This window comes from Rattus norvegicus, chromosome 15, assembly GCF_021556685.1.
Source record: "Rattus norvegicus strain SHRSP/BbbUtx chromosome 15, alternate assembly SHRSP_T2T, whole genome shotgun sequence".
NCBI classification, from domain to species: domain Eukaryota; kingdom Metazoa; phylum Chordata; class Mammalia; order Rodentia; family Muridae; genus Rattus; species Rattus norvegicus.
In genome coordinates, this window is record NC_141548.1 from 14364180 (window position 1) to 14385145 (window position 20966).

Sequence of the window (20966 nt, forward strand, 5' to 3'; positions counted from 1 at the left end):
TGTTCTGGTGTGTGTGTGTGTGTGTGTGTGTGTGTGTGTGTGCAAGTCCATATGCATCCATGTGTATTGTACATATATATATATAAGTACAATACATATATATATATATACACATATATATTATACATAACTTTAGGTAACATAAAATGATATAATTCCCTTTGGCCTTTTCAAATACCCTTAGTATCACTCTTCCCTCCCCCTCCCTATTTTCTACTATTCCCCATCCCCAACTAAAACCCCATCTTTCATTTCTGCTTTCATAGTACCTGTATTCTGCTCATATCCTCGCTAACACTCTCCCCTCCTGTGGTGGTTTTTGCTTTTTTGTTTGTGCACTTACTCCAGGTTATGTACACACATGTGCAATTCTCAGTGAATAATATTGCTTCCAAACAAGAAGTCTACTTAAAACATCTACCTCTTGGAACTAGAGCAATTATCAGCAATCAAGAAATTTTCCAATCCATTGAAAATATGAACTTTCTTGTTCAAGAAAATATGAACTTGTATCCTGACTTAAATGTTTTATTAATTACATGATATTTGTATGGTATCCACGTGAACTTCTTGTATATATGTTAGTTTACTTCATTCCTTCAATTCTGTTATGTTTGGCTTTCTACTATTCACTTCTTAAAATTTCCTTTTCAATAATAAAGTACAGGCAGTTGGAAATATAGCTTAGTTGGTGAGTGGCTTGCTTAATATGTGTAAACTCCTGGGTTCAGGTCCAAGAATTGAATAAAACTGGGAAGATAGATATGGGAGGATAAGAAGTTTCAGCCTTTTCTCTGCCTCCTACTGCTTATCTTATAGCTGGGATTTCTTCAGTTGGGGTTCAGTTACTTACTGTTGGACTAGTATATTTCAAAAGTGCCTTTTGATCTATGATATTATGGTATTGATATTTTTTAAAATGTCAAATAGTTACAACATTGGAACACTTTTCCCAGCCAATAGTCACTTATATTTATCCTCAAAATAAATTATCTCTTATCCTCTTTTAGGTGAAAACTGTCTGGTTTTGCATAGACACCATGTCCCCTTGGTGGTTACCATTAGTTCTTTAACTAAAACACGGGCTTTCTGGATTTCTTCTTAGTGGACAAGGGGAGAGAAAAGTCCTGACATATGAAGCCCCTCCTGGCACATCTCTTTAACAAATTTACTTCTCCAAAGGTTTCTGTTTGTTCAATGGGACCCCACATGAAGAGGAGTTCCCTTAGTCTTCAGTTATTACAAAATTACTTACTACCTTTAAAAAGAAAAAGGGAAAACTACTTTGTAGACCTGGAGAGATGACTCAGGGAGATGGCTCGGGGGTTAAGCATACTGGCTACCATTGCAAAGGTCCTGAGTTCAATTCCCAGCACCACATGTCAGCTTACACCTGGCTATAACTGTAGGGATCTGATGCTCTCGTCTTAGCATACAAATGTGCATGCACATAAAACATACATATATATACATACATAATACATAATATACATAAATATTTTTTAAAAACTGACTGTAAAATTGTATATTCTTTATGGAATATGAACTCTCAATTAAGGGTAAAGTGTTTTTTTTAACAATTTGTTCTGAATTGTCACTTTAGTTCAACTATTAAACAAAAAGTGGCCTGGTCTGTTTTCTTAGAAGACTGCTCATTGTCTCTGTTGAACTGATGAAAAATGGGTTAACGACATCAGCAGACTAGTTTCAAAAGATGAAATACAAATGTTCAATAAACACATGAAAGTAATGTTCAACCTCACTGGCCATTAGAGAAATTCAAAGACTACAATGAGATTATATCTCATCTCATTGAGAATGTCCCTCATTAACATCCTTAGTCATCAGGGAAATGCAAATCAAAACAATTCTGAGATTCCACCTCACACCAGTCAGAATGGCTAAGATCAAAAACTCAGGTGACAGCAGATGCTGGCGAAGATGTGGAGAAAGAACACTCCTTCATTGTTGGTGAAATTGCAAGCTGGTGCAAGCACTCTGGAAATCAGTCTGGAGGTTCCTCAGAAAATTGGATATAGTACTACCTGAGGATCCAGCTATACCACTTCTGGGCATATACCCAAAAGATGCTCCAACATATAACAAGAACACATGCTCCACTATATTCATAGCAGCCTTATTTATAATAGCCAGAAGCTGGAAAGAACCCAAATGTCCTTCAATAGAGGAATGGATACTGAAAATGTGTTACATTTACACAATGGAGTACTACTCAGCTATTAAAAACAATGACTTCATGAAATTCATAGGCAGATGGATTGAACTAGAAAAGATCATCCTGTGTGAGGTAACCCAATCACAAAAGAACACACACAGTATATACTCACAGATAAGTAGATAATAGCCCAAAGCTCGCAATATCCAAAATACAATTCATGAACCACATGAAGCTCAAGAAGGAAAGTGTGGATGCTTCAGACCTTCTGAGAAGAGAATAAAAATACCCACAGGAGGAAATATGGTGACAAAGTATGGAGCAGAGACTGAAGGAAAGACTGAAGGATCCAGAGACTGCCCCATCTGGGGGATCCATCCCATATACAGAAACCAAACCCAGACAATATTGTAGATGCCAAGAAGTGCATGTTGACAGGAGCCTGATATAGCTGCCTTCTGAGAGACTCTGCCAGAACCTGACAAATTGCGGTGTGTGCTAGCAGGCAACCATTGAACTGAGAACAGTGTCCCCAATGGAGGAGTGAGAGAAAGGAGTGAAGGAGAGCTGAAGGGGTTTGCATCCCCATAAGAACAACAACAACATCAACTAACCAGACACCCCAGAGCTCCCAGGGACTTAAACCACCATCCCAAGAGAACACAGGGATGGACCTATGACTCCATCTGCATATGTAGCAAAGGATGACCTTGTGGGGCATCAATGGGAGGAGAGGCCCTTGGTCCTGTCAAGACTCGATGCCCCAGTGTCTGAGAGTGTCAGGGGGAGTGGATGGGTGAGGGAGCACCCTCATAGAAGCAGGGATAGGGAGGATGGGAAAGAGGGTTTCTGGAGGGGAAACCTGGAAAGGAGATAACCTTTAAAATGTAAATGCAAAATCCAATAAAAGAAAAAAAGGAAAGGAAAGAAGACAAAGTGACGAGTGCTGGTTGGGATATGGATAAAGGGACCTTACACTCTAGTGAATAGTGTCAGCTAGTCCAGCCAATCTGAGTCAACATGGAAGGCTTCAAAATGCTACAAATCACCCAGTAACAGAGTCACAATCATGAGAATGTGGTATGTGTGTAAGACTGATTTTTTTTTTCTCATAAGAATGAAATTGTGCCATTTATGGGGAAATGGACCCAACTGGAAATAGCTATATTAAGTGAATTCAGTCAGTCTCAAAAAAGACAAATATCACATTTTCTCTCCTTCTGGGGTCCTAGGATTTATAAATATATAAAATCGTATGGGCATTGATGACGTTAAATTGGATTGAAACTGTCCACGGGAGCAGGGGAGCCTAGTGTGAATGGGAAGAGAAGTGGTGAAACAAATGTGGCATGAGAGACAGGCGGGAGGAGTGGGACTGAGGTGCAGCATGAGGGGTAGGCACGAGAGGTGGGCATAAGAGGTGGCTATGAGGGGAAGGCATGAAGTGTATCAAACGTGTTTGAAAAGAGCCCCGCACTACCCATCTAATGTCTGTTAAAAAAAAAAAAACTTTACTTATTTGTATTTAGTTACTGAATGATGTCATTGGGAAGCTACTTCATAGAAGAGGAAAACGGGGGCACTAGAGTCCTAACTAATATGACCAACTAAACACAGGAACTGCTTCTTCTGCTTGGCAACACTCCAAACACCACTAAGTTAAACTCTAGAGAAATGAGAGACATAAGGATTCTTATGAGGAAACGTCTAGTAAACAGTTATCCTCAAGCTGTTAATTGAACATGAAACAGCTGAAGGGAAGATGGCCCAGTCAGCTGCTTCAGCGCCCATTCTCTACTTGCTATCTGACATAGTGAGTGAAGGGTCTGCTTTCAGGCTGGGGCAGTTTAATTGATACCCACTGGATTCTCAGACGTTTTTCTCCTGGGAGACATTTCAGGCTTATTATGATGACATTTTCTAAGTTATTTAAACTTTCCTTTCCTTGGTTGCCTAATGCTGTGTGCCCCGACCTTGTGTGGTGATCAAGTGAAAGCTAATGGCTCAGGTGAGTGGCCATCTTCACAGATCTAAGTAACCCTCTCCTTCCTTGATGTTCATTTCAGCTAGATCATCATTATCGTGTGTGTGTGTGTGTGTGTGTGTGTGTGTGTGTGTGTGTGTGTCAGAGAGAGAGAGAGAGAGAGAGAGAGAGAGAGAGAGAGAGAAAGGGGGGGTTCTTTTATCTTTTCAATTTCATATGTCTTCTGAAGTTTATCATAACTGCTTTAGCTTTAAACAATATTTCTCTTTCGAACTATCTTATACCTAAAAGTGATTCAGTGTTGTCATCATCCTTCACCTCCATTTTGATTGCGAGGTCACACATCTGCCTTGGATCATGTCTAGGTAGAACTATGGGTAAGATAGATTGCCCATTTGAGATCATTCAGATAATCTGTACTCTTTGAAGTGATATGGACTTTCTCTAAGTTTGACACACAGAGACACTGGCGAGAGAAGAATATAATCCCATTGGATAGAGCTGTGAAGTAAGGTCTTTTCTGTTGACGTAACAATGATACTCACTTTGCCGAAGCTGGGTCGGAACCAGACATAGCATATCCAGGAGTACGGAGATAAATTGTTTGTTTGGATACAATACAGTAAAATCTTCAGTCCAAAGCCTAGCTCTCAAACACAGAAGTGAATTTCTAGCTCACTCAGATACACTTCTAATAAGAGTGAAATATTTACAGTCTACAGTAGAACATAACAGTAGAAAGATGGGAAATTTTTCAAACGTTCTGGCACTCTATGTGCCAAATGAAGAATTCGCCTGTCTGAGAGACAAACCTGACTTCAGTACACAGTAGCTGGACTGGACAGAGGATGGATCACCTTGCAGGCTTTGTGATACTGCCAGCTGCTATAATGGGGACAGGTTTTATTTATTGCTTTTGACCCATTCAGGATACACCAAGAAGTGGATCTGGAGAATAGAAGCCCTCCCACTGTGATATGGTATAGGTTGGTCAGATGTCATCAGTTATACTGCACTGAAACCACAGGCTCGACTTACCCCATGGAGTTAGAAGAGAGCAAATGAGCGGCGCGTTTTTCCTGCCTCTGATTACTGCTGTCAGCTTTCTTTCTGATCTCAAGGTCTTTTTTCAGACTCCGGTTAGTTCTTTCTGTGAGGTGAGCTCATAAAGAACAAGGTAAACATTCACATCTTTAGGCCCTTGTTCTCTCATTTAAGAGTATCGAGTCAGGGGTGGAAATTGATTGCCTATAGAGTCATTAAATTCTAAAAGTGATCAGTGTATTGACTGGCTAAAGACTGTGGATGTAGAGACCATTTGAAGAGGACTGCGTCATCAAACACAATGCATTTAAAGGTATATAAACGTGGAGTCAGTAACTCGGGACATCAATATGACTTGTAGAAGAAATATAAAGACATATCCTGGGGACAGGGGCAGTGAGGATTTCTCTTGGACAGAAGTCAGAGCGCTATAAAGAAGTGGGCAGTGTCCTCACAACCACTGTCAAACAGCAGCTTCTAGTTTTATTAGGATTCAAAGCATAACATATAGTTAATATCATTCAACTAAGTAAATTGGCCCAGCATGCTTTGAGAAAGTGTATTCCTAGCCATTCCATCTCTGTTCATCCCAGTGGAGTTTCTGAGTCTCATTTCTGACACATGGCTCATTTTTTTTCCCTATTCCAACTTAACACCTGTTAGGGCGAATGCAGAAAATTGTTATTTTTTATACAGTTACAGACCTGTTTCTTGCTCAGACATACTGTGTGCATGTCTACAAATCAACAAACCACCATTATCATTGGTAAGTTCAATGAAGATTGAACAATGCTTAATTTAGTAAACTTGAAATACTACTTAAAATAGTTTGAATTTATTTTCACTATGAATTTTAAAGGTTTGTTGATTATTTTCACCTATACCTGTGCCTTGGCTTTATGTTATGCAGTTTATGCTTTAGACTAAAGTCCTAAAAGCAGCTAAAGCATAGATAGATGATCTTTAAATGACTTTAACACATTTTGCCAGTCTCACAAAATTGTTCGTTTAAACTCACAGTAGCAATGTGTGACGCAGCTCAACTTGAAACTCATAAATGATGCTGTAATTCACACACGAACATGTACAGACATGTACCCATATGCATAGATTCAAATATGCATATGTTCTTTGTCACTTTGCTATATTGCATAGAAATATTCTGTTGATAGTTTGGCAATGTGAAACTTGTTGGCTTACACACACACACACACACACTTCCATTAAAATAGTATACTTTGCTAAAGAGATTTAAACAGTATACAAAATTTGTTTTTAAATATGTATTTTTACTTTTACATTTTGACGCACTTTGTCTAAAGATTTTAGTATGTAAAAGTCCTATTCTCCACCGTGAAGCTTCAAATTTTTTTCCATCTACATATTGTAGAATCTGTCAAATGATTTTTGAGTTACGCATGTGAAGAAAAATCAACATATCAATTATGGGGATTTTGTATAGTTTCTTTGGCAGGTTTGATAATTATTTCTAGACCCTCTTTTTCTGTCCAGTTGTTAGTTTCTGTCATTTTGTTGCATTTTGTGGGTTGTAGTTATGTTTTTAGATCCTCCCAGAGGGGAGAAAACAATTAGTATTCTTCAGACTGCATTTTAGAATCATTTTATAATTTCCTAGAAGAATTTCTGTTGGAGTTTAAGACTGCAATTTTATTAGCTTTTAGCTTTAGATGTCTCCAAGTTTTAGTAGCTGTACCAGCTATTTCAGTTTGTGTTGTTATTGCAATGACACTTTGTTGGTACCGTTGAAATGAGCTTGCTGGCATATGATGAAACACGTGGAGCAGTTATGCTCCCCGGGATGGCTTCCTGAAATACACATAGAGCAGTCAAGACCTGAAACTGCTCAGACAGATGAGGTGAGGAGATGGGGAGACTGTTGTGAGCAGAGAGCTCCTCAGTCAGTTTGTTTCCCAAAAGCCAAGCATCAGTGATTGAAATCACTGGAGAGCCCAAAGCCCTGTGACCAGATCTCTTACCAACCTATGAACTGCATTCAAGACTTAATCTTTACCCAACAATTACTGCAGAAAGTTGTAGAGAAGAGGGCAGTGGACATATACAGACAGGTTTGTATATGTGTAGATATTAGTGAACTGCTGAGGTGAGACAATATTCATATGTGAGATCGTTTCATAGTTGTGGATGGTTATAAATAGCATGAGAGCTCTCCAATTTCTTTATGTAGGCACTAAATGCTATGAACTCTCCTTTTAACACTGTTCTCATTGTGTCCCATGAGTTTGAGTATGTTGTGCCTTCATTTTCGTTGAATTCTTGAAAGTCAATAATTTCTTTGCTTCTTCCCAGAAGGTTCTAGGAGGTGCTGATGAGAAGGTCTATTCTTTTGTGTTGGGGTGAAATGTTCTGTAGTTATCTGTTAGTTCCATTTGATTCCTAACCTCTGTTAGTTTCATTATTTCCCTGTTTGGTTTCCGACCACTCCCGTTATAACGCTCCCCTCCTTTCCCTTCTTTCACCGTTTGCTCCTCTCCCCCCTCTTGCATAGATGACCTCGTTTTCTGCTTCTCCACCCCACTGTATCCGGCATATGAAAAGGGACGCACTCAGTGCTTGCCTTCCTGGATCTGAACTGTTTCATTTACCACGCTTTGCAGCTCCAACTTTGTTTCCTGCAAATTCATTCTACATTCTGGCTGACAAAACTCCACTGGGGGAGCTAGAAAACGCCTCTCTGTGGTAGACCACTTTCTTGGGTCTTGGGTTGCTGGCTCACCAGAATGGATAAAAATGGAGGTTTCTTCCTATGTACCGTATTTTCTACCCATCCAACCAATGATTAACACTGAAGTTCATTCTGTGACTTTGCTCTTATAACCAGTAGGGTTAAAACACAGGTAAGAATATCTTTGCCATGTATATCTGGCTTTGATATGTGTAAGGACAGAGCAATAATATAGCTGGCTCATTTTGTATTTCGACTGTCAGTTTTGTAAGGAACTTCCAGAATGATTTCTAAGGTGGCTACAATAATTTAAGACAAGGGTATCTTGTTTCCTGAGGTTTACCAGTTCCTGTGTTCTTAATTTTTAATTTTTCTTGATGATAGACATAGAGTAAAATGGATCTCAGTGTAATATCATTGTGTTTCCCTGATGGGTAAAGGTGTTAAACATCTTTAAAATGTGTCAGTTGATAATTTTTACTTCCTTTGAGAACTATTTCTTCATTCGACCATTTATTGATTGGATGATTTGGCGTCTTGGTGCTTGGTTTTCTGAGTTCTGTGTTTGTTCTGCTTGTTGATACGCAGTAAATGGGTAGCTTGCGAAGTCTTCTGTTTGGAAGCTGTCTTCACTTGTATCTTCCATTGCGCAGTGTTTTTAATTTAATGTGGTGTGTTGTTTTGACTTGTGATTTTCTGGGCTACTGGACAACTGCAGAGCCTTGTAACTACATGTTGAAGTTTCCTCCAGGTAACTCCAAACCTTCAGACTTTCATATCTAAGTCTTTAATTCGTTTTAGTTGATTTCTTTGTTTTTCACAAGATGAGAGACAAAAGCTCTAACTTTAATCTTAGGGATATTTTAAATAGTTATCTCAAGTAGTAAATTGAAAGGATCATAATTTCATTATTTAAAAAAAAATCCCATGTCTTCCAAACTGGATAGCATTTTTAGACTTTATTTATATATGCATGTGTATACATTGTACCAATATTTAACATGCATGCATGTCATATATACACATGCTCATGAACACATAAACAGCTTCATTGGAATTTGCATTTATATTTATATAAACCTAACATATTTCCATATATATACATTGTTCTTGCATTATCTATGGTTTAATTGTTTATTTTTCTTAAATCATTTTTTCCAATCATTATTAGCATGGAGAAATTTGGGTAAATCTTATCCTCATTTCAAAGAAATATTTTTTATTTTATTCATTTATTTATCCATTGATTTCATTTTGAGTGAGGAGGTTCCTTTTACTGGGATGGATAGTGTGTATGCTATCTTGACAAGTGACTTACTTAAGAAAAAGTTTGCGGAGGGCAGTGCCAAATCCACCCATTGTGAACATCAGGGAGGTCTGAATGGAGTCCTTGGAGATGGAGTAAGTCTCAAAGACAGGTGATACCCACCCACCCCAGCCCTCAGCCACAGGACCCACCTCCCCCCACCCAAAACCACCACAGGGAGGCCACAGTGCCATGTGTGATGGCCCTTTATCCAATGTCTTTTGCATGACAGTGCAAGTGAATGCCACGATAAAGTTTGTCCAGTAGAAACTGGCTTTTAGGATGTACACAAGTTAGCCTGACTGAACACTTGAGTGTCCAAGCATCCCTGTACCCATGTATCTACTCTTACCCTCCATCTTTTTTTAGTCCTGCCGTACTGGTGGCATTCCGTCTCTCAACAGGTGATGAAGGTGGGAGGTTCTCTCTCCCACAGGTCTGGTTCCATAGCAACCCATAGTGAGTACCAAGCAGCGATGCAAATCCAGACTCTAGCGACTTGAGATGAGGTGAACTGCACTGGTGAACACGGTCCCTTTAATGGGCCTGCACAGACCAACATCAGCTTCTGCATTTACCTTAAAGCCCACGAATGTCTGTTGCATATTTTTAACTTAAGTCTATTTGTCAAGTTTCCTATATGAGTACTACATGTACATCGTATACCTCTATGAGTACTACATGTACATCATTTCTACCTCTTCCTTTTTCACCCTCAACTCTTACTACGCCTCCCGATTCCTCTCAAACTCATTAGGATACATGTAGCACGTGTTACTTGCACTTCAGTACAGAGCGATAGGTTGGTGTGTATATGTGTAGTGTAGTGAAAAAACCTTAAAAATTACCATTATCATTTCTGCAAATGTCCCCCATCCACTTGTACATACTTGTGTGTGTGTGATGAGAACATCGAATTCTTCTTTTCCAGGTACTTTGCACAATAAACTCTTGTTCACCTTGGTTGTCCTGACATAATCACAAAACTTGTTCTTCATATACAACTCTACTTTCTATACGAAGGTGACCAATCTCCACACCCTTGACCCTTTCCTTGTCCTTGCTATCCACTAGATCTATCTACTCTGAACTTCTAGGGTGTCAATAATTTTAGGTTCTGCATATGAGAAAAAGCATGTGTAAGTTAATGTCACTTCATCCAAGTTATGTCCTAGCTGCTGTATTCTGGTGTGTGTGTGTGTGTGTGTGTGTGTGTGTGTGTGTGTGTGTACACATATCCTGTATGCCTGTATCCTTACTCACTCTTTCCTATTTGGACAGTTAGGTGAGTTTCATACACTGCAAGACTGTGCTGCAGTGAATATGGGAAGGTAGCTGTCGTTATGACACTAGCCATTATAACTGGCGATGAGACCGCATCATGGTTTTGATTTAAATTTCCCTGATGATACTGAGCATTTTGTGAATGCTTTTTGTGGTGCTGTGGATAAAATCCAGGGCCATATGCATGAAGTGTTTGGATATAAAATATTCCCCAAAACGTGTGTTTAAATACTTAGTCTCCAGATGTTTGTAGGGGTAGGATTTGTGGAATTTTTGCAAGGTGGGCACATCTGGGAGTCAGGCTATGAGATGTATAATCTGGCTTGTATGTCTGTACCATCTGTGTTTCCTGATGTGCCCAGGTGTGAACGAGTACTTTCCACCACAGCTGAAATCTATCACTTACAGCCATGCCTTCACAGACATGATGAGCTGCATCCTTAGAGATGCATGGAAATTACCCTTTCCTTTATGTTGCATCTTCTTCGTTATTTATCCACAGCAATGAGAACATTATTTGTTAAGCTAGACACACGCTCTGCAACCAAGGTCATATCCCAGGCCTCTGAAAGTCATGTATGATTTGTCTTTAAAAGTATTTTTGTCCCCAATCCTACACAAAGAACTACACGTGGATAGGGTATGGTGGTGCACACCTTTAATTGCAGCACTCAGGAGGCAGAGGCAGAGGCAGAGGCAGAGGCAGAGGCAGAGGCAGAGGCAGAGGCAGAGGCAGAGGCAGAGGCAGAGGCAGAGGCAGAGGCAGAGGCAGAGGCAGAGGCAGAGGCAGAGGCAGAGGCAGAGGCAGAGGCAGAGGCAGAGGCAGGTAGATCTCTGAGTTTAAGGTCAGCCTTATCTACATAGTGAGCTCTAGGATAACTAGACCTTCATAGTGAGATGCTGTTTTGAAATAAACAAACAAAAAGACAAAAAAAAAACAGAAAAATGACCTATAAGCACCTGAGAAAAGCTTGGAGTTAGAGAGGTGGTCTTCTCCAGGGAAGTGCACACCAATTGTTATCCAGGAGCAAAGGTCATCCCTGAAAACATCCATTCGAGTTACATTATATGGACTGAGCATGTTATATTTAGAAATATATATATGTCTAAAATATATAAACACATATATTTATATATAAATAAATACACAGACAGACAGTGGGATGTATGGGAGATTACAGAGGGAGGAAAGGGAAGAGGGAAATGTTATCATTATATTCTAATTTCAAAAAATGTAAAGAAATAGTTTAAACATCTGTCCTCAACTTTGATTAGTTTACTGTCTTAAAAAAATATTTCGAAGTTGGCAAGATGGCTTAGTGTAAGAGCAGTAGCTGCTGTTCCGGAGGTTCTGAGTTTAATTCCCAACAAACACATAGTGGCTCACAACCATCTATAATGTGATCTGATGCCCTCCTCTGGCATGCAGGTGTATATGCAGATAGAGCACTCATATGCACTAAAATAAATAAATAAATATTTTAAAAAATTAAAATTTATTTTCATTTTTAGTACAAAAAAGTGAAGTTTTATTGTGACATTTTTCAAAGTTTTTTCTGTCTTATAAATGGTTTCTCCGTTGTTGATTGCTTTCTTTGTCCTTCAGATGATTGTTCTTTGTTTATTATTATTATTATTATTATTATCATTATCATTATTATTATTAATTACTGGGGATAGAGTGGAGCCAAAAGTCTTGTACATATCAAACTGTCACTGAAGAACAACCCTATCATGGAGGTCTTTAATTTGAAATATTCCAATACATTTTCGCTCTCGTTGCCTGTGTTTTGTCATACCGAATTTGTATCCAGTCTACAGAATGCTTTGGTTTTCGTCCTTTCCCTCAGTGAGTCTTTCATTCACATTGATGCTCATCCTTCCGGGGACCCTGTGTGCTCCCCAACTGGAAGAACCTTCAAGCTTTTTGTCACATCACCTTCTCTAGAGCTTATGATTGGCTCAATAAATCAAGAATAAATCACTTTTGAGAGCAAAAGTGTCCCAGATGTTTAAGGAGACTGGTGGTCAAAGGCACAGCCGGAACTGTGGCTGTCAGACCTAGATGTATGTTTTCCTCTTGCAAACCTTAAAGGTTAAGAGAAATGTTAAAGTAATAATGACGTTGATGATAAATATGGTGATGATAAATAGCACAAATGTTGAAAGGGGGGAATTTCTTAAAAGATCCAGACAAAATGTTAAATGTTCTGTAAATATGTTAAAATGTGGTGTTACGTAATTATTGAACTGCAATTCATTCCATTGGTAATACTTAAAAATTAATTTGTTCTCCATGCTCTGGCCCACTTACTTTGAGAAACTGACTACCTAGCCCTCACCATCTATTGCACAGTTGTTTATTTGTTTAATACGGTGCTAAGATGGACCCAGGGCCTCATGCATACTAAGTAAATGCCCTACCACTGAGCTTAGCCCTCAGCTCCTCCCTCAAAGTCGGTTCTCTTCCTGAGTTGACTTTTGTTTCTTCAATAGTCTGAGCTCTGTTATGCTTAAGGGTATACTACTGTCTTCTATTCTGTAGTAAAAGCCCAAATTCAAGTCTACTAACGGGAGTTTTATGTCCATCCTCTTTTACTGTCTGTGATGTTTCCACTGTAGCTCTTATTAGCACTAGCCAAACATATTTCCCTCCTCTGCTACTGCTTTCAGTGTTTATCTTCCAAGGAGATATTAAAGTGCAAGAAAACACTCTCTGATGTCTACTACAATATAAGCAAAATTATTGCAATTGTATCAGTGCAAAAACAAGATATAGCAGTATATTAATGAGAAATTGGCTAACATGGTCAATAATGAGTGATATTTTTATCCCACTCACTACAACTTATTATAGTTTTCAATAGAGTCCACAGCTTCATAGTTATTTCTAGTGGAATTGGCAAAGTTTTTTATATTTCTTTTAAAAATATTATTACATTTATTTATTTATTTATCTATCTATCTATCATATATGGGGGTATCATGGCATGCATATGGACATCAGAAGACAACTTTCAGGAGTCAGTTCTCTCCTTCCATCATGAGTTCTACTGCTCAAATTTGGGTTATCAAGCTTCATGGTGACCTTCCTTATCTGCTGAGCCAAATTAATTTCCAGCCTTGGATTGGCACGTTTTTAAACTGTGAAGAGAATTCACAATCTGATCAAATATTGTTCTAAGTTACTTGGCTGTATAAAATTAATTTAACACTTTTGTTTTGCTGTTGAATACATATTTTAAGCAATCATATTGTAGTCAAGAAGGGGAAGAAGGAAGAGAAGGAGGAGGAGGAAGAGGAGGAGGAGAAGCCATCTCTATAGGACCCAAATACTATGCAATAATAATCAAACTTATTTTGCATAAAGAACTGTTTATCAAATATCCACTCAATTTCATGCCAGGAGCCCTGACTTTCAGGTTACTCTTCAACAAGAAGATATGGCCAAAAGGGAAGTTACAATGGACTTCCCAGACAGCACTTGGCATCAGACAAAGAAGTTTAATTTAAGGATCTCATACATTTGTAATGATTACTCTTACCTTTGGAATTTTCATTTAACTCCTCCTTCTCTCTTTGTACTTGCAGCTCAGATATAAACACATGGATGGAAACAAAACCATCCCCAGTGACTTCACCTTTGTGGGGCTCTTTACTCACAAAGCCTCGGGATTCCTCTTCAGTGTTATTTGTGCCGTGTTCTTCCTGGCCTTAGTGTCCAATGGAGTCATGATCTTTCTCATTCACATAGACCCTCATCTTCACACCCCCATGTATTTCCTCCTCAGCCACCTCTCCATCATCGACATGATGTATATTTCCACTATTGTACCTAAGATATTGATTGATTACATTGTAGGCAAAGGGATCATCTCTTTCGCTGCCTGTACAGCCCAGTACTTTCTATACATGGGCTTTGTAGGGGCCGAGTTCTTCCTGCTGGGACTTATGGCCTATGACCGCTATGTGGCCATCTGCAATCCTCTCCGTTATCCTGTCCTCATGAGTCGGAGGGTGTGCTGGTTTATTTTGGCCAGCTCTTGGTTCGGTGGGGCTTTGGACAGTTTCCTCCTCACACCCATCACCATGAGTCTCCCGTTCTGTGCATCCCACAAGATCAACCACTTTTTCTGCGAGGCTCCTACGATGCTGAGGCTGGCCTGTGGTGACAAAGCCATATATGAAATGGTGATGTACATCTGCTGTGTGGTGATGCTGTTGGTCCCCTTCTCTGTGGTGATCACATCCTATGCCCAGATACTGGTCACAGTACATCAGATAAAGTCTGAAGAAGGGAGGAAGAAGGCCTTTGCCACCTGCTCATCACATGTGATTGTGGTAACATTGTTTTATGGGGCTGCTTTGTACACCTATATGCTTCCCCAAGCCTATCACACCCCACTCAAGGACAAAATCTTCTCAGCCTTTTATACCATCCTCACCCCCTTGCTCAACCCTGTTATTTACAGTCTGAGGAACAGAGATGTGGCAGGGGCTTTGAAGAGGGTGATAGCAAGACATAGAGGGACCTGTGGTATGGAAAGGAATTAATTAGAAGCTAACACACTTCTGCCTGTCTGGGATAAAGCATGGATAATGTGGATGGATTATGCTGAAGCAATTTCAAAAGCCAGTTCCATGAAAAGATGCATCAGCAATGTTTCCATCAAAGATAAGCAGCCATGACAACATTTTGTGTCTAGATGATGCTAGCTTCCCATCCATTAGTGCCACTGGTTTTCTCCTTTTTTGTTTCCATAACTGACTCTTGGGAATTCTCACATTGCCATTCGTGTACATGGAGGTCCCAAATTGTGTGCCTAATATTACATATCAACCTTCAGTGACCTTATAAGAACCTGTGAAACACTTATAAATGTCAACATTCAAATGACAACATGTTATAAAGTGCCACAGGGAATACCTACAGACACTCAACAATGCAATTTATAATATTCAGACATCTCTTTCCAGAGTAACAATTGCCTTATCTAAAGTTGAATGTGCAAAAAAGAACCACATGTATATGGCAATTCAAAGACCAAAGTACTGCAGAGCAAGGGTTCTATTGGATTTCTTATTCATTATATTGGGGTATTGTGATTGTATGTTTGACCCTTGGAGGTGTGGCCTTGTTGGAGTAGGTGTAGCCTTGTTGGAGTAGAGGTGTCACTGTGGGTATGGGCTTTAAGACCCCTGTGCTAGTTAGGTGCCTGGGAGACAGTCTTCCACTAGCAGCCTTCAGATGAAGACATAGAACTCTTAGCTCCAGCTGTACCAGGCCTGCCTGGATGCCACCATGTTCCTGCCTTGATGATAATGGAGTGAACCATTGAACCTGTAAGCCAGACCCAATTAAATGTTGTTCTTTGTAAGACTTGCCTTGTGCATAGTCTCTGTTCATAGAAGTAAGACCCTAACTAAGACAGGTATGTAGCAACATATATTTGAGGAAGAAATAGTTCATACAAGAGCAATTCTACAATTGTGTCCCAGGGTCTTGTCTAAATCACTGTCATTCTTGGACTCTCAGTGTAGATGTTAGTGATAAGAGAAGTAATGCCGCCTTCTTTCCACTTCCAGAGAAATGTTGGCTAGAACATTTTTTTCTCCATAGGACTATCTTTTTCACTAGATTTAATGTAAAATAAGAAAAATATAACTCAGCTTTACATTTGTAAGTTACAACTAGAAAATCCTTTTTGGAGACAAACTAATATCATCTCTGTTTTAGTAATTAAGGGCTGGGAAAAATATGTAGAATGGATCCAGTCATAAAATCTACCTTCCCATCCTCTTGGATCAACTCTGTCTGGTATAGTGTTGGGCTTTGACTCCTGCCTGTTGGACAGAATTCAAGTTGTGTCTAGTGATGCCCATCTGCTCTGACAATAGTGGGAGAGCTATATAGAGACAGACTGCCCATTGTACTGAAAATGCTGCTGGGGATTAGATACAAAGTTAGTCAAACTGAGCCGTCTTCTCTGAGTCCTATGCTGACCTGACTGGCTAGTTTGGGAGGCAGAGCTGACCCTGTTTGAGTACAGTTAACCACCTTCCAAAAGAGAAGTGGCCTTGGGGAGACTCCATATGGAGAAATGTATGTACTTCAATTTGAAACTTAAGACTAGCTGAAAACACACCACAGGTGGACTGTAAAGTTGGCCAGCCATTATGGAAGTCAGTGTCGAAGTTTCTCAAAAAATCAATAGGTGTACCATATTACCCATGTATATCCTATTGGGTAGACACCTCTACGCTGATGTGATACTTGTATACTAGTTTACTGCAGCACTGTTCATAGCAGTTAAACTATGGAGCCAACCAGCATCCACAGCAGACGAATGGAAAAAAAAACATGGGATAGACACAATGGAATTTTTTAAATCTATTTAGGAAAATGAAGTTATGTTGTTTTAGGAATAAGGAATGCAGAATAAGATAATCATACTGTCTTAGTCAGGGTTTCTATTCCTCCACAAACATCATGACCAAGAAGCAAGTTGGGGAGGAAAGGGTTTATTCAGCTTACACTTCCACATTGCTGTTCATCACCAAAGGAAGTCAGGACTCAAACTAAAGCAGGTCAGGAAGCAGGAGCTGATGCAGAGGCCATGGAGGGATGTTTCTTACTGGCTTGCTTCCCCTGGCTTGCTCAGCTTGCTTTCTTATAGAGTCCAAGACCACCAGCCCAGGGATGGCACCACCCACAATGGTCTGGGTCCTCCCAACTTGATCACTAATTGAGAAAATGCTTTACAGCTGGGTCTCATGAAGGCAGTTCCACACCTGAGGCTGCTTTTTCTGTGATAACTCCAGCTTGTGTCAAGTTGACACACAAAACCAGTCAGTACACATACTAAGTAAAGTAAGCCAGTCATAGAAAGACAAATATATGCTTTGCTCATTTGTAGTTTTTAGATTGTTTATAGGAGCACAAAATCATATGCACACACACACATATACATACACATATATGTAAAATTACCACTGCACTGTAATGTCCAATCTAGGAAATAAGGTGATAATCCTAATAAATGAGAGAGTATGGAGAACACTAATGGATGATAGCTATATATCAATCCTGGTATATATTTATATTCGGTAGGGTTCCTTATAGAAGAGAACCGGTAGGGTGTGTGTGTGTGTGTGTGTGTCTGTGTGTGTGTGTCGGTGTGTGTGTGTTTGTGTGTGTGTGTCTGTGTGTGTGTGTCTGTGTGTGTGTGTGTGTGTAGTCATACAAAGACAATTCATTAATTGGCTTTGATTATTGAGGCTAATAGCCCCAAATAATAGTAAATAAAATTTTATTTTAAAAATAGATATTTCAGGCTGGTTTTCATTTCATATCAGGCCTCCTTTCCTAGGGCCACATACTGTTGGGAGCTGTTTCAAAAACATCTCAAGGAATCAGTTCTGGTAAAGAATGCTAAAACAAAAGCTAGTAACTGTAGAATTGCCCATCTTGACAGCTACTTCTGCCATTGACTGTTGGTAAGGACGATCACAAAAACTAGCTGGACTCCCACCAATGCAAGAAGGCAATGACCATGAACAATGCTGCTTTGGGGAATGAGAGCACCATACCCAAACCCTGTTTTACACCACCAGGAGAAAATCAATGCACAGAGGGCCAGTCCTCACAGACATAGGTGATGTGCCTTCTTCCCAGGGCTATCTCAAATGAAGACTAGTGTCCACATGAAAAGTTAAGTCAAGTTTTCTAGAAGCCATGCCAGTGTAATATATTTTACCCAATAAGTCATGGGAAGCCATCTTCAAAGAACTGTGGAAGTTTAGGAAGTAGGGTGGACCTGGGCATGTCAAAAGTTGGTTCATAAAACTATGCTCGGGTTTATGAATATTTAGCTAATGACACTGTAGCCAATATTTATTGGACAGGGAAAGTAACTGGAAGAAAATGAAATAAGTTTTAGCTTCCCTCATTGGAGATATATTAGTGTTATATTTTGTAATTTATGTTCCAAATTAGTTTCTGTATCGGCTTGTACAGAGAAGAAACAGGTGGTCTATTTGGAGAGAGTAAAATGTCCCACCCCAAATGTTTCTTGTCAGATTTCAAGTTTTTCAGATGCTGCAGACTTCCAATGACAGGAAAAGCTCTAATTGCTGTCTCTTCTTAAGAAGAAATTTGCATGCATCTGCATTACAAAGGCAAAGGGTTTGCTGTGACCCTGCCATCTCCACCTCCTGGCAAGGGTTTGCTGTGGCCCCGTCATCTCCACCTCCTAGCAAGGGTTTGTTGTGACCCTGCCATCTCCACCTCCTGGCAAGGGTTTGCTGTGACCCATACAGGCACCTCCCAAGTGTTGATACCTGGACATCTACCTTCATAGTGACAACAGCTCTTACGGTACACATTCTCCACACATCTTTATAGTGCTTCATCTTTACTCTGGACACTTAAAACATCCCTCTGCTCAAATCTACACAACGTTAAGTGACCACTTTGTCTCTCATTGGGTTTCTCAGTTCCAGGTCTTAGTCTTGTAATAAAATATGCATACATTTTTTAAACTGTTGTCTATTGTCCATGTATCTTATCGACAAGCATTATTTAACCTTCAAAGGAGAAATAGTACATTTAAAACATAAAATACCCTGCTGTGTATTCTGATAGTTTTCTTCTTACCAAGGTAATGGGCCTTTTGAACCAAGAATGTTAAAGGAAATAGCCTTTTCAAATTGAGGTGACTAGTTATTTGACTTTGTGTAGAGGTGTTTCATACTCCAGTATAAGTCCTAACCGCTAAAAGTCCTCTCAAAGGACTATGTAGTTTAAGTAATTGTAGCTGTGGAAAGCTACATGGGATTTTAGATCAGCCTATGTTTTTCCTCTCAACCACCATAGGAGAACTTGAGCTCCAGTGCGTAAGATGTGCTTCCTGTGATCTAACTGTCAGTAACTGCACTGCAAACCCTTTAGGTATGCCAGAAGAAATAAGACTTATCAAACTTCAGTGTCTAGGACCATGAAAATCTTAGAATTTTGTATTCTAGTACAAATGAGCTAATTAGGGCTGGAGAACTGGTTCCCAGGTTAAGAGCACTGACTGCTCTGCTTTTCCAGAGGTCCTGAGTTCAATTCCCAGCAACCACATGGTGGCTCACAACCATCTGTAATGGGATCTGATGTCCTCTTCTGGTGTGTCTGAAGAGAGTGACAGTGTACTTGCATACATAAGATAAATAAATCTTTTTTAAAAAATGAAAGTGAAAAGTGTAATTTGTTCATAGAAGAATCACTAAAGAATGGAGAAGGTGTGCTAACGTTAAATCAGCAGTAGCTCTGATACATGTTGGCAGCCTTTTACTCTCCTCTTCCCTACTCTGGCCCCTAATATCTAGGGGAGAATGGAAGAATCGTAACCTGGCAATGATACAAGAATGCAGAACTGTAGAACACCAACCCAAAGAGAGAAGCAACAGAGAGCAAATCAGAAAGATCAAACGCCTATTAGGCATTAAGGAATTAGCATTTAAGGCAGACTGGAACTTCCTTGGAGATTTGAGGTTTTTTTTTTATTTTTAATTCCTGGACAACTATGATGAGTCATATTACAGCAAGATATAATTCCAAATAACTTTATGGTACATGTACATAAAAAATAAATCTATATTTCTTATTTACATCATCATAGTACCAAGAGCCTGACATTGTCAACGGGGTGTTTACATATGACCTGCTATTTCTCCTTTCATGTATATTCCTTTTAACACATAGGTGAACACACCTCCAGAGAAAACTTAGCATTGTTTTCAGCTCAACACATCACTGGTAGTGTTCAAGGGGAGCCACATGAAGAAAATGTAGATAGGGTGTTGAAGAATCTATGTAAAAATAAAAAATTATATTATAGCATTCTTTTTTTTTTATTTTTTATTAACTTGAGTATTTCTTATATACATTTCGAGTGTTATTCCCTTTCCCGGTTTCCGGGCAAACATCCCTCTCCCCCCTCCCCTTCCTTATGGGTGTTCCCCTCCCAACCCTCCCACCATTGCCGCCCTCCCCCCATAGACTAGTTCACTGGGGGTTCAGTCTTAGCAGGACCCAGGGCTTCCCCTTCCACTGGTGCTCTTACTAGGATATTCATTGCTACCTATGGGGTCAGAGTCCAGGGTCAGTCCATGTATAGTCTTTAGGTAGTGGTTTAGTCCCTGGAAGCTCTGGTTGCTTGGCATTGTTGTACTTTTGGGGTCTCGAGCCCCTTCAAGCTCTTCCAGTTCTTTCTCTGATTCCTTCAATAGGGGACCTATTCTCAGTTCAGTGGTTTGCTGCTGGCATTTGCCTCTGTATTTGCTGTATTCTGGCTGTGTCTCTCAGGAGCGATCTACATCCGGCTCCTGTCGGTCTGCACTTCTTTGCTTCATCCATCTAGTCCAATTGGGTGGCTGTATATGTATGGGCCAAATGTGGGGCAGGCTCTGAATGGGTGTTCCT

General features: G+C 39.7%; 1 protein-coding gene across 1 annotated transcript; it reads left to right on the plus strand.

Annotated features, from left to right (window-relative positions):
* Window positions 1-14104: 14104 nt before the first annotated feature.
* Or2t6 (olfactory receptor family 2 subfamily T member 6) lies at window positions 14105-15052 on the plus strand. The gene has a single exon (NM_001000534.1). It carries the CDS (start codon window positions 14105-14107, stop codon window positions 15050-15052), a length of 948 nt encoding a protein of 315 aa, NP_001000534.1.
* Window positions 15053-20966: the final 5914 nt, after the last annotated feature.

What these genes read in the sequence shown, in the direction of transcription:
- Or2t6 (NM_001000534.1), top strand. Translation starts at nt 14,105, where the DNA reads ATGGATGGAAACAAAACCATCCCCAGTGACTTCACCTTTGTGGGGCTC.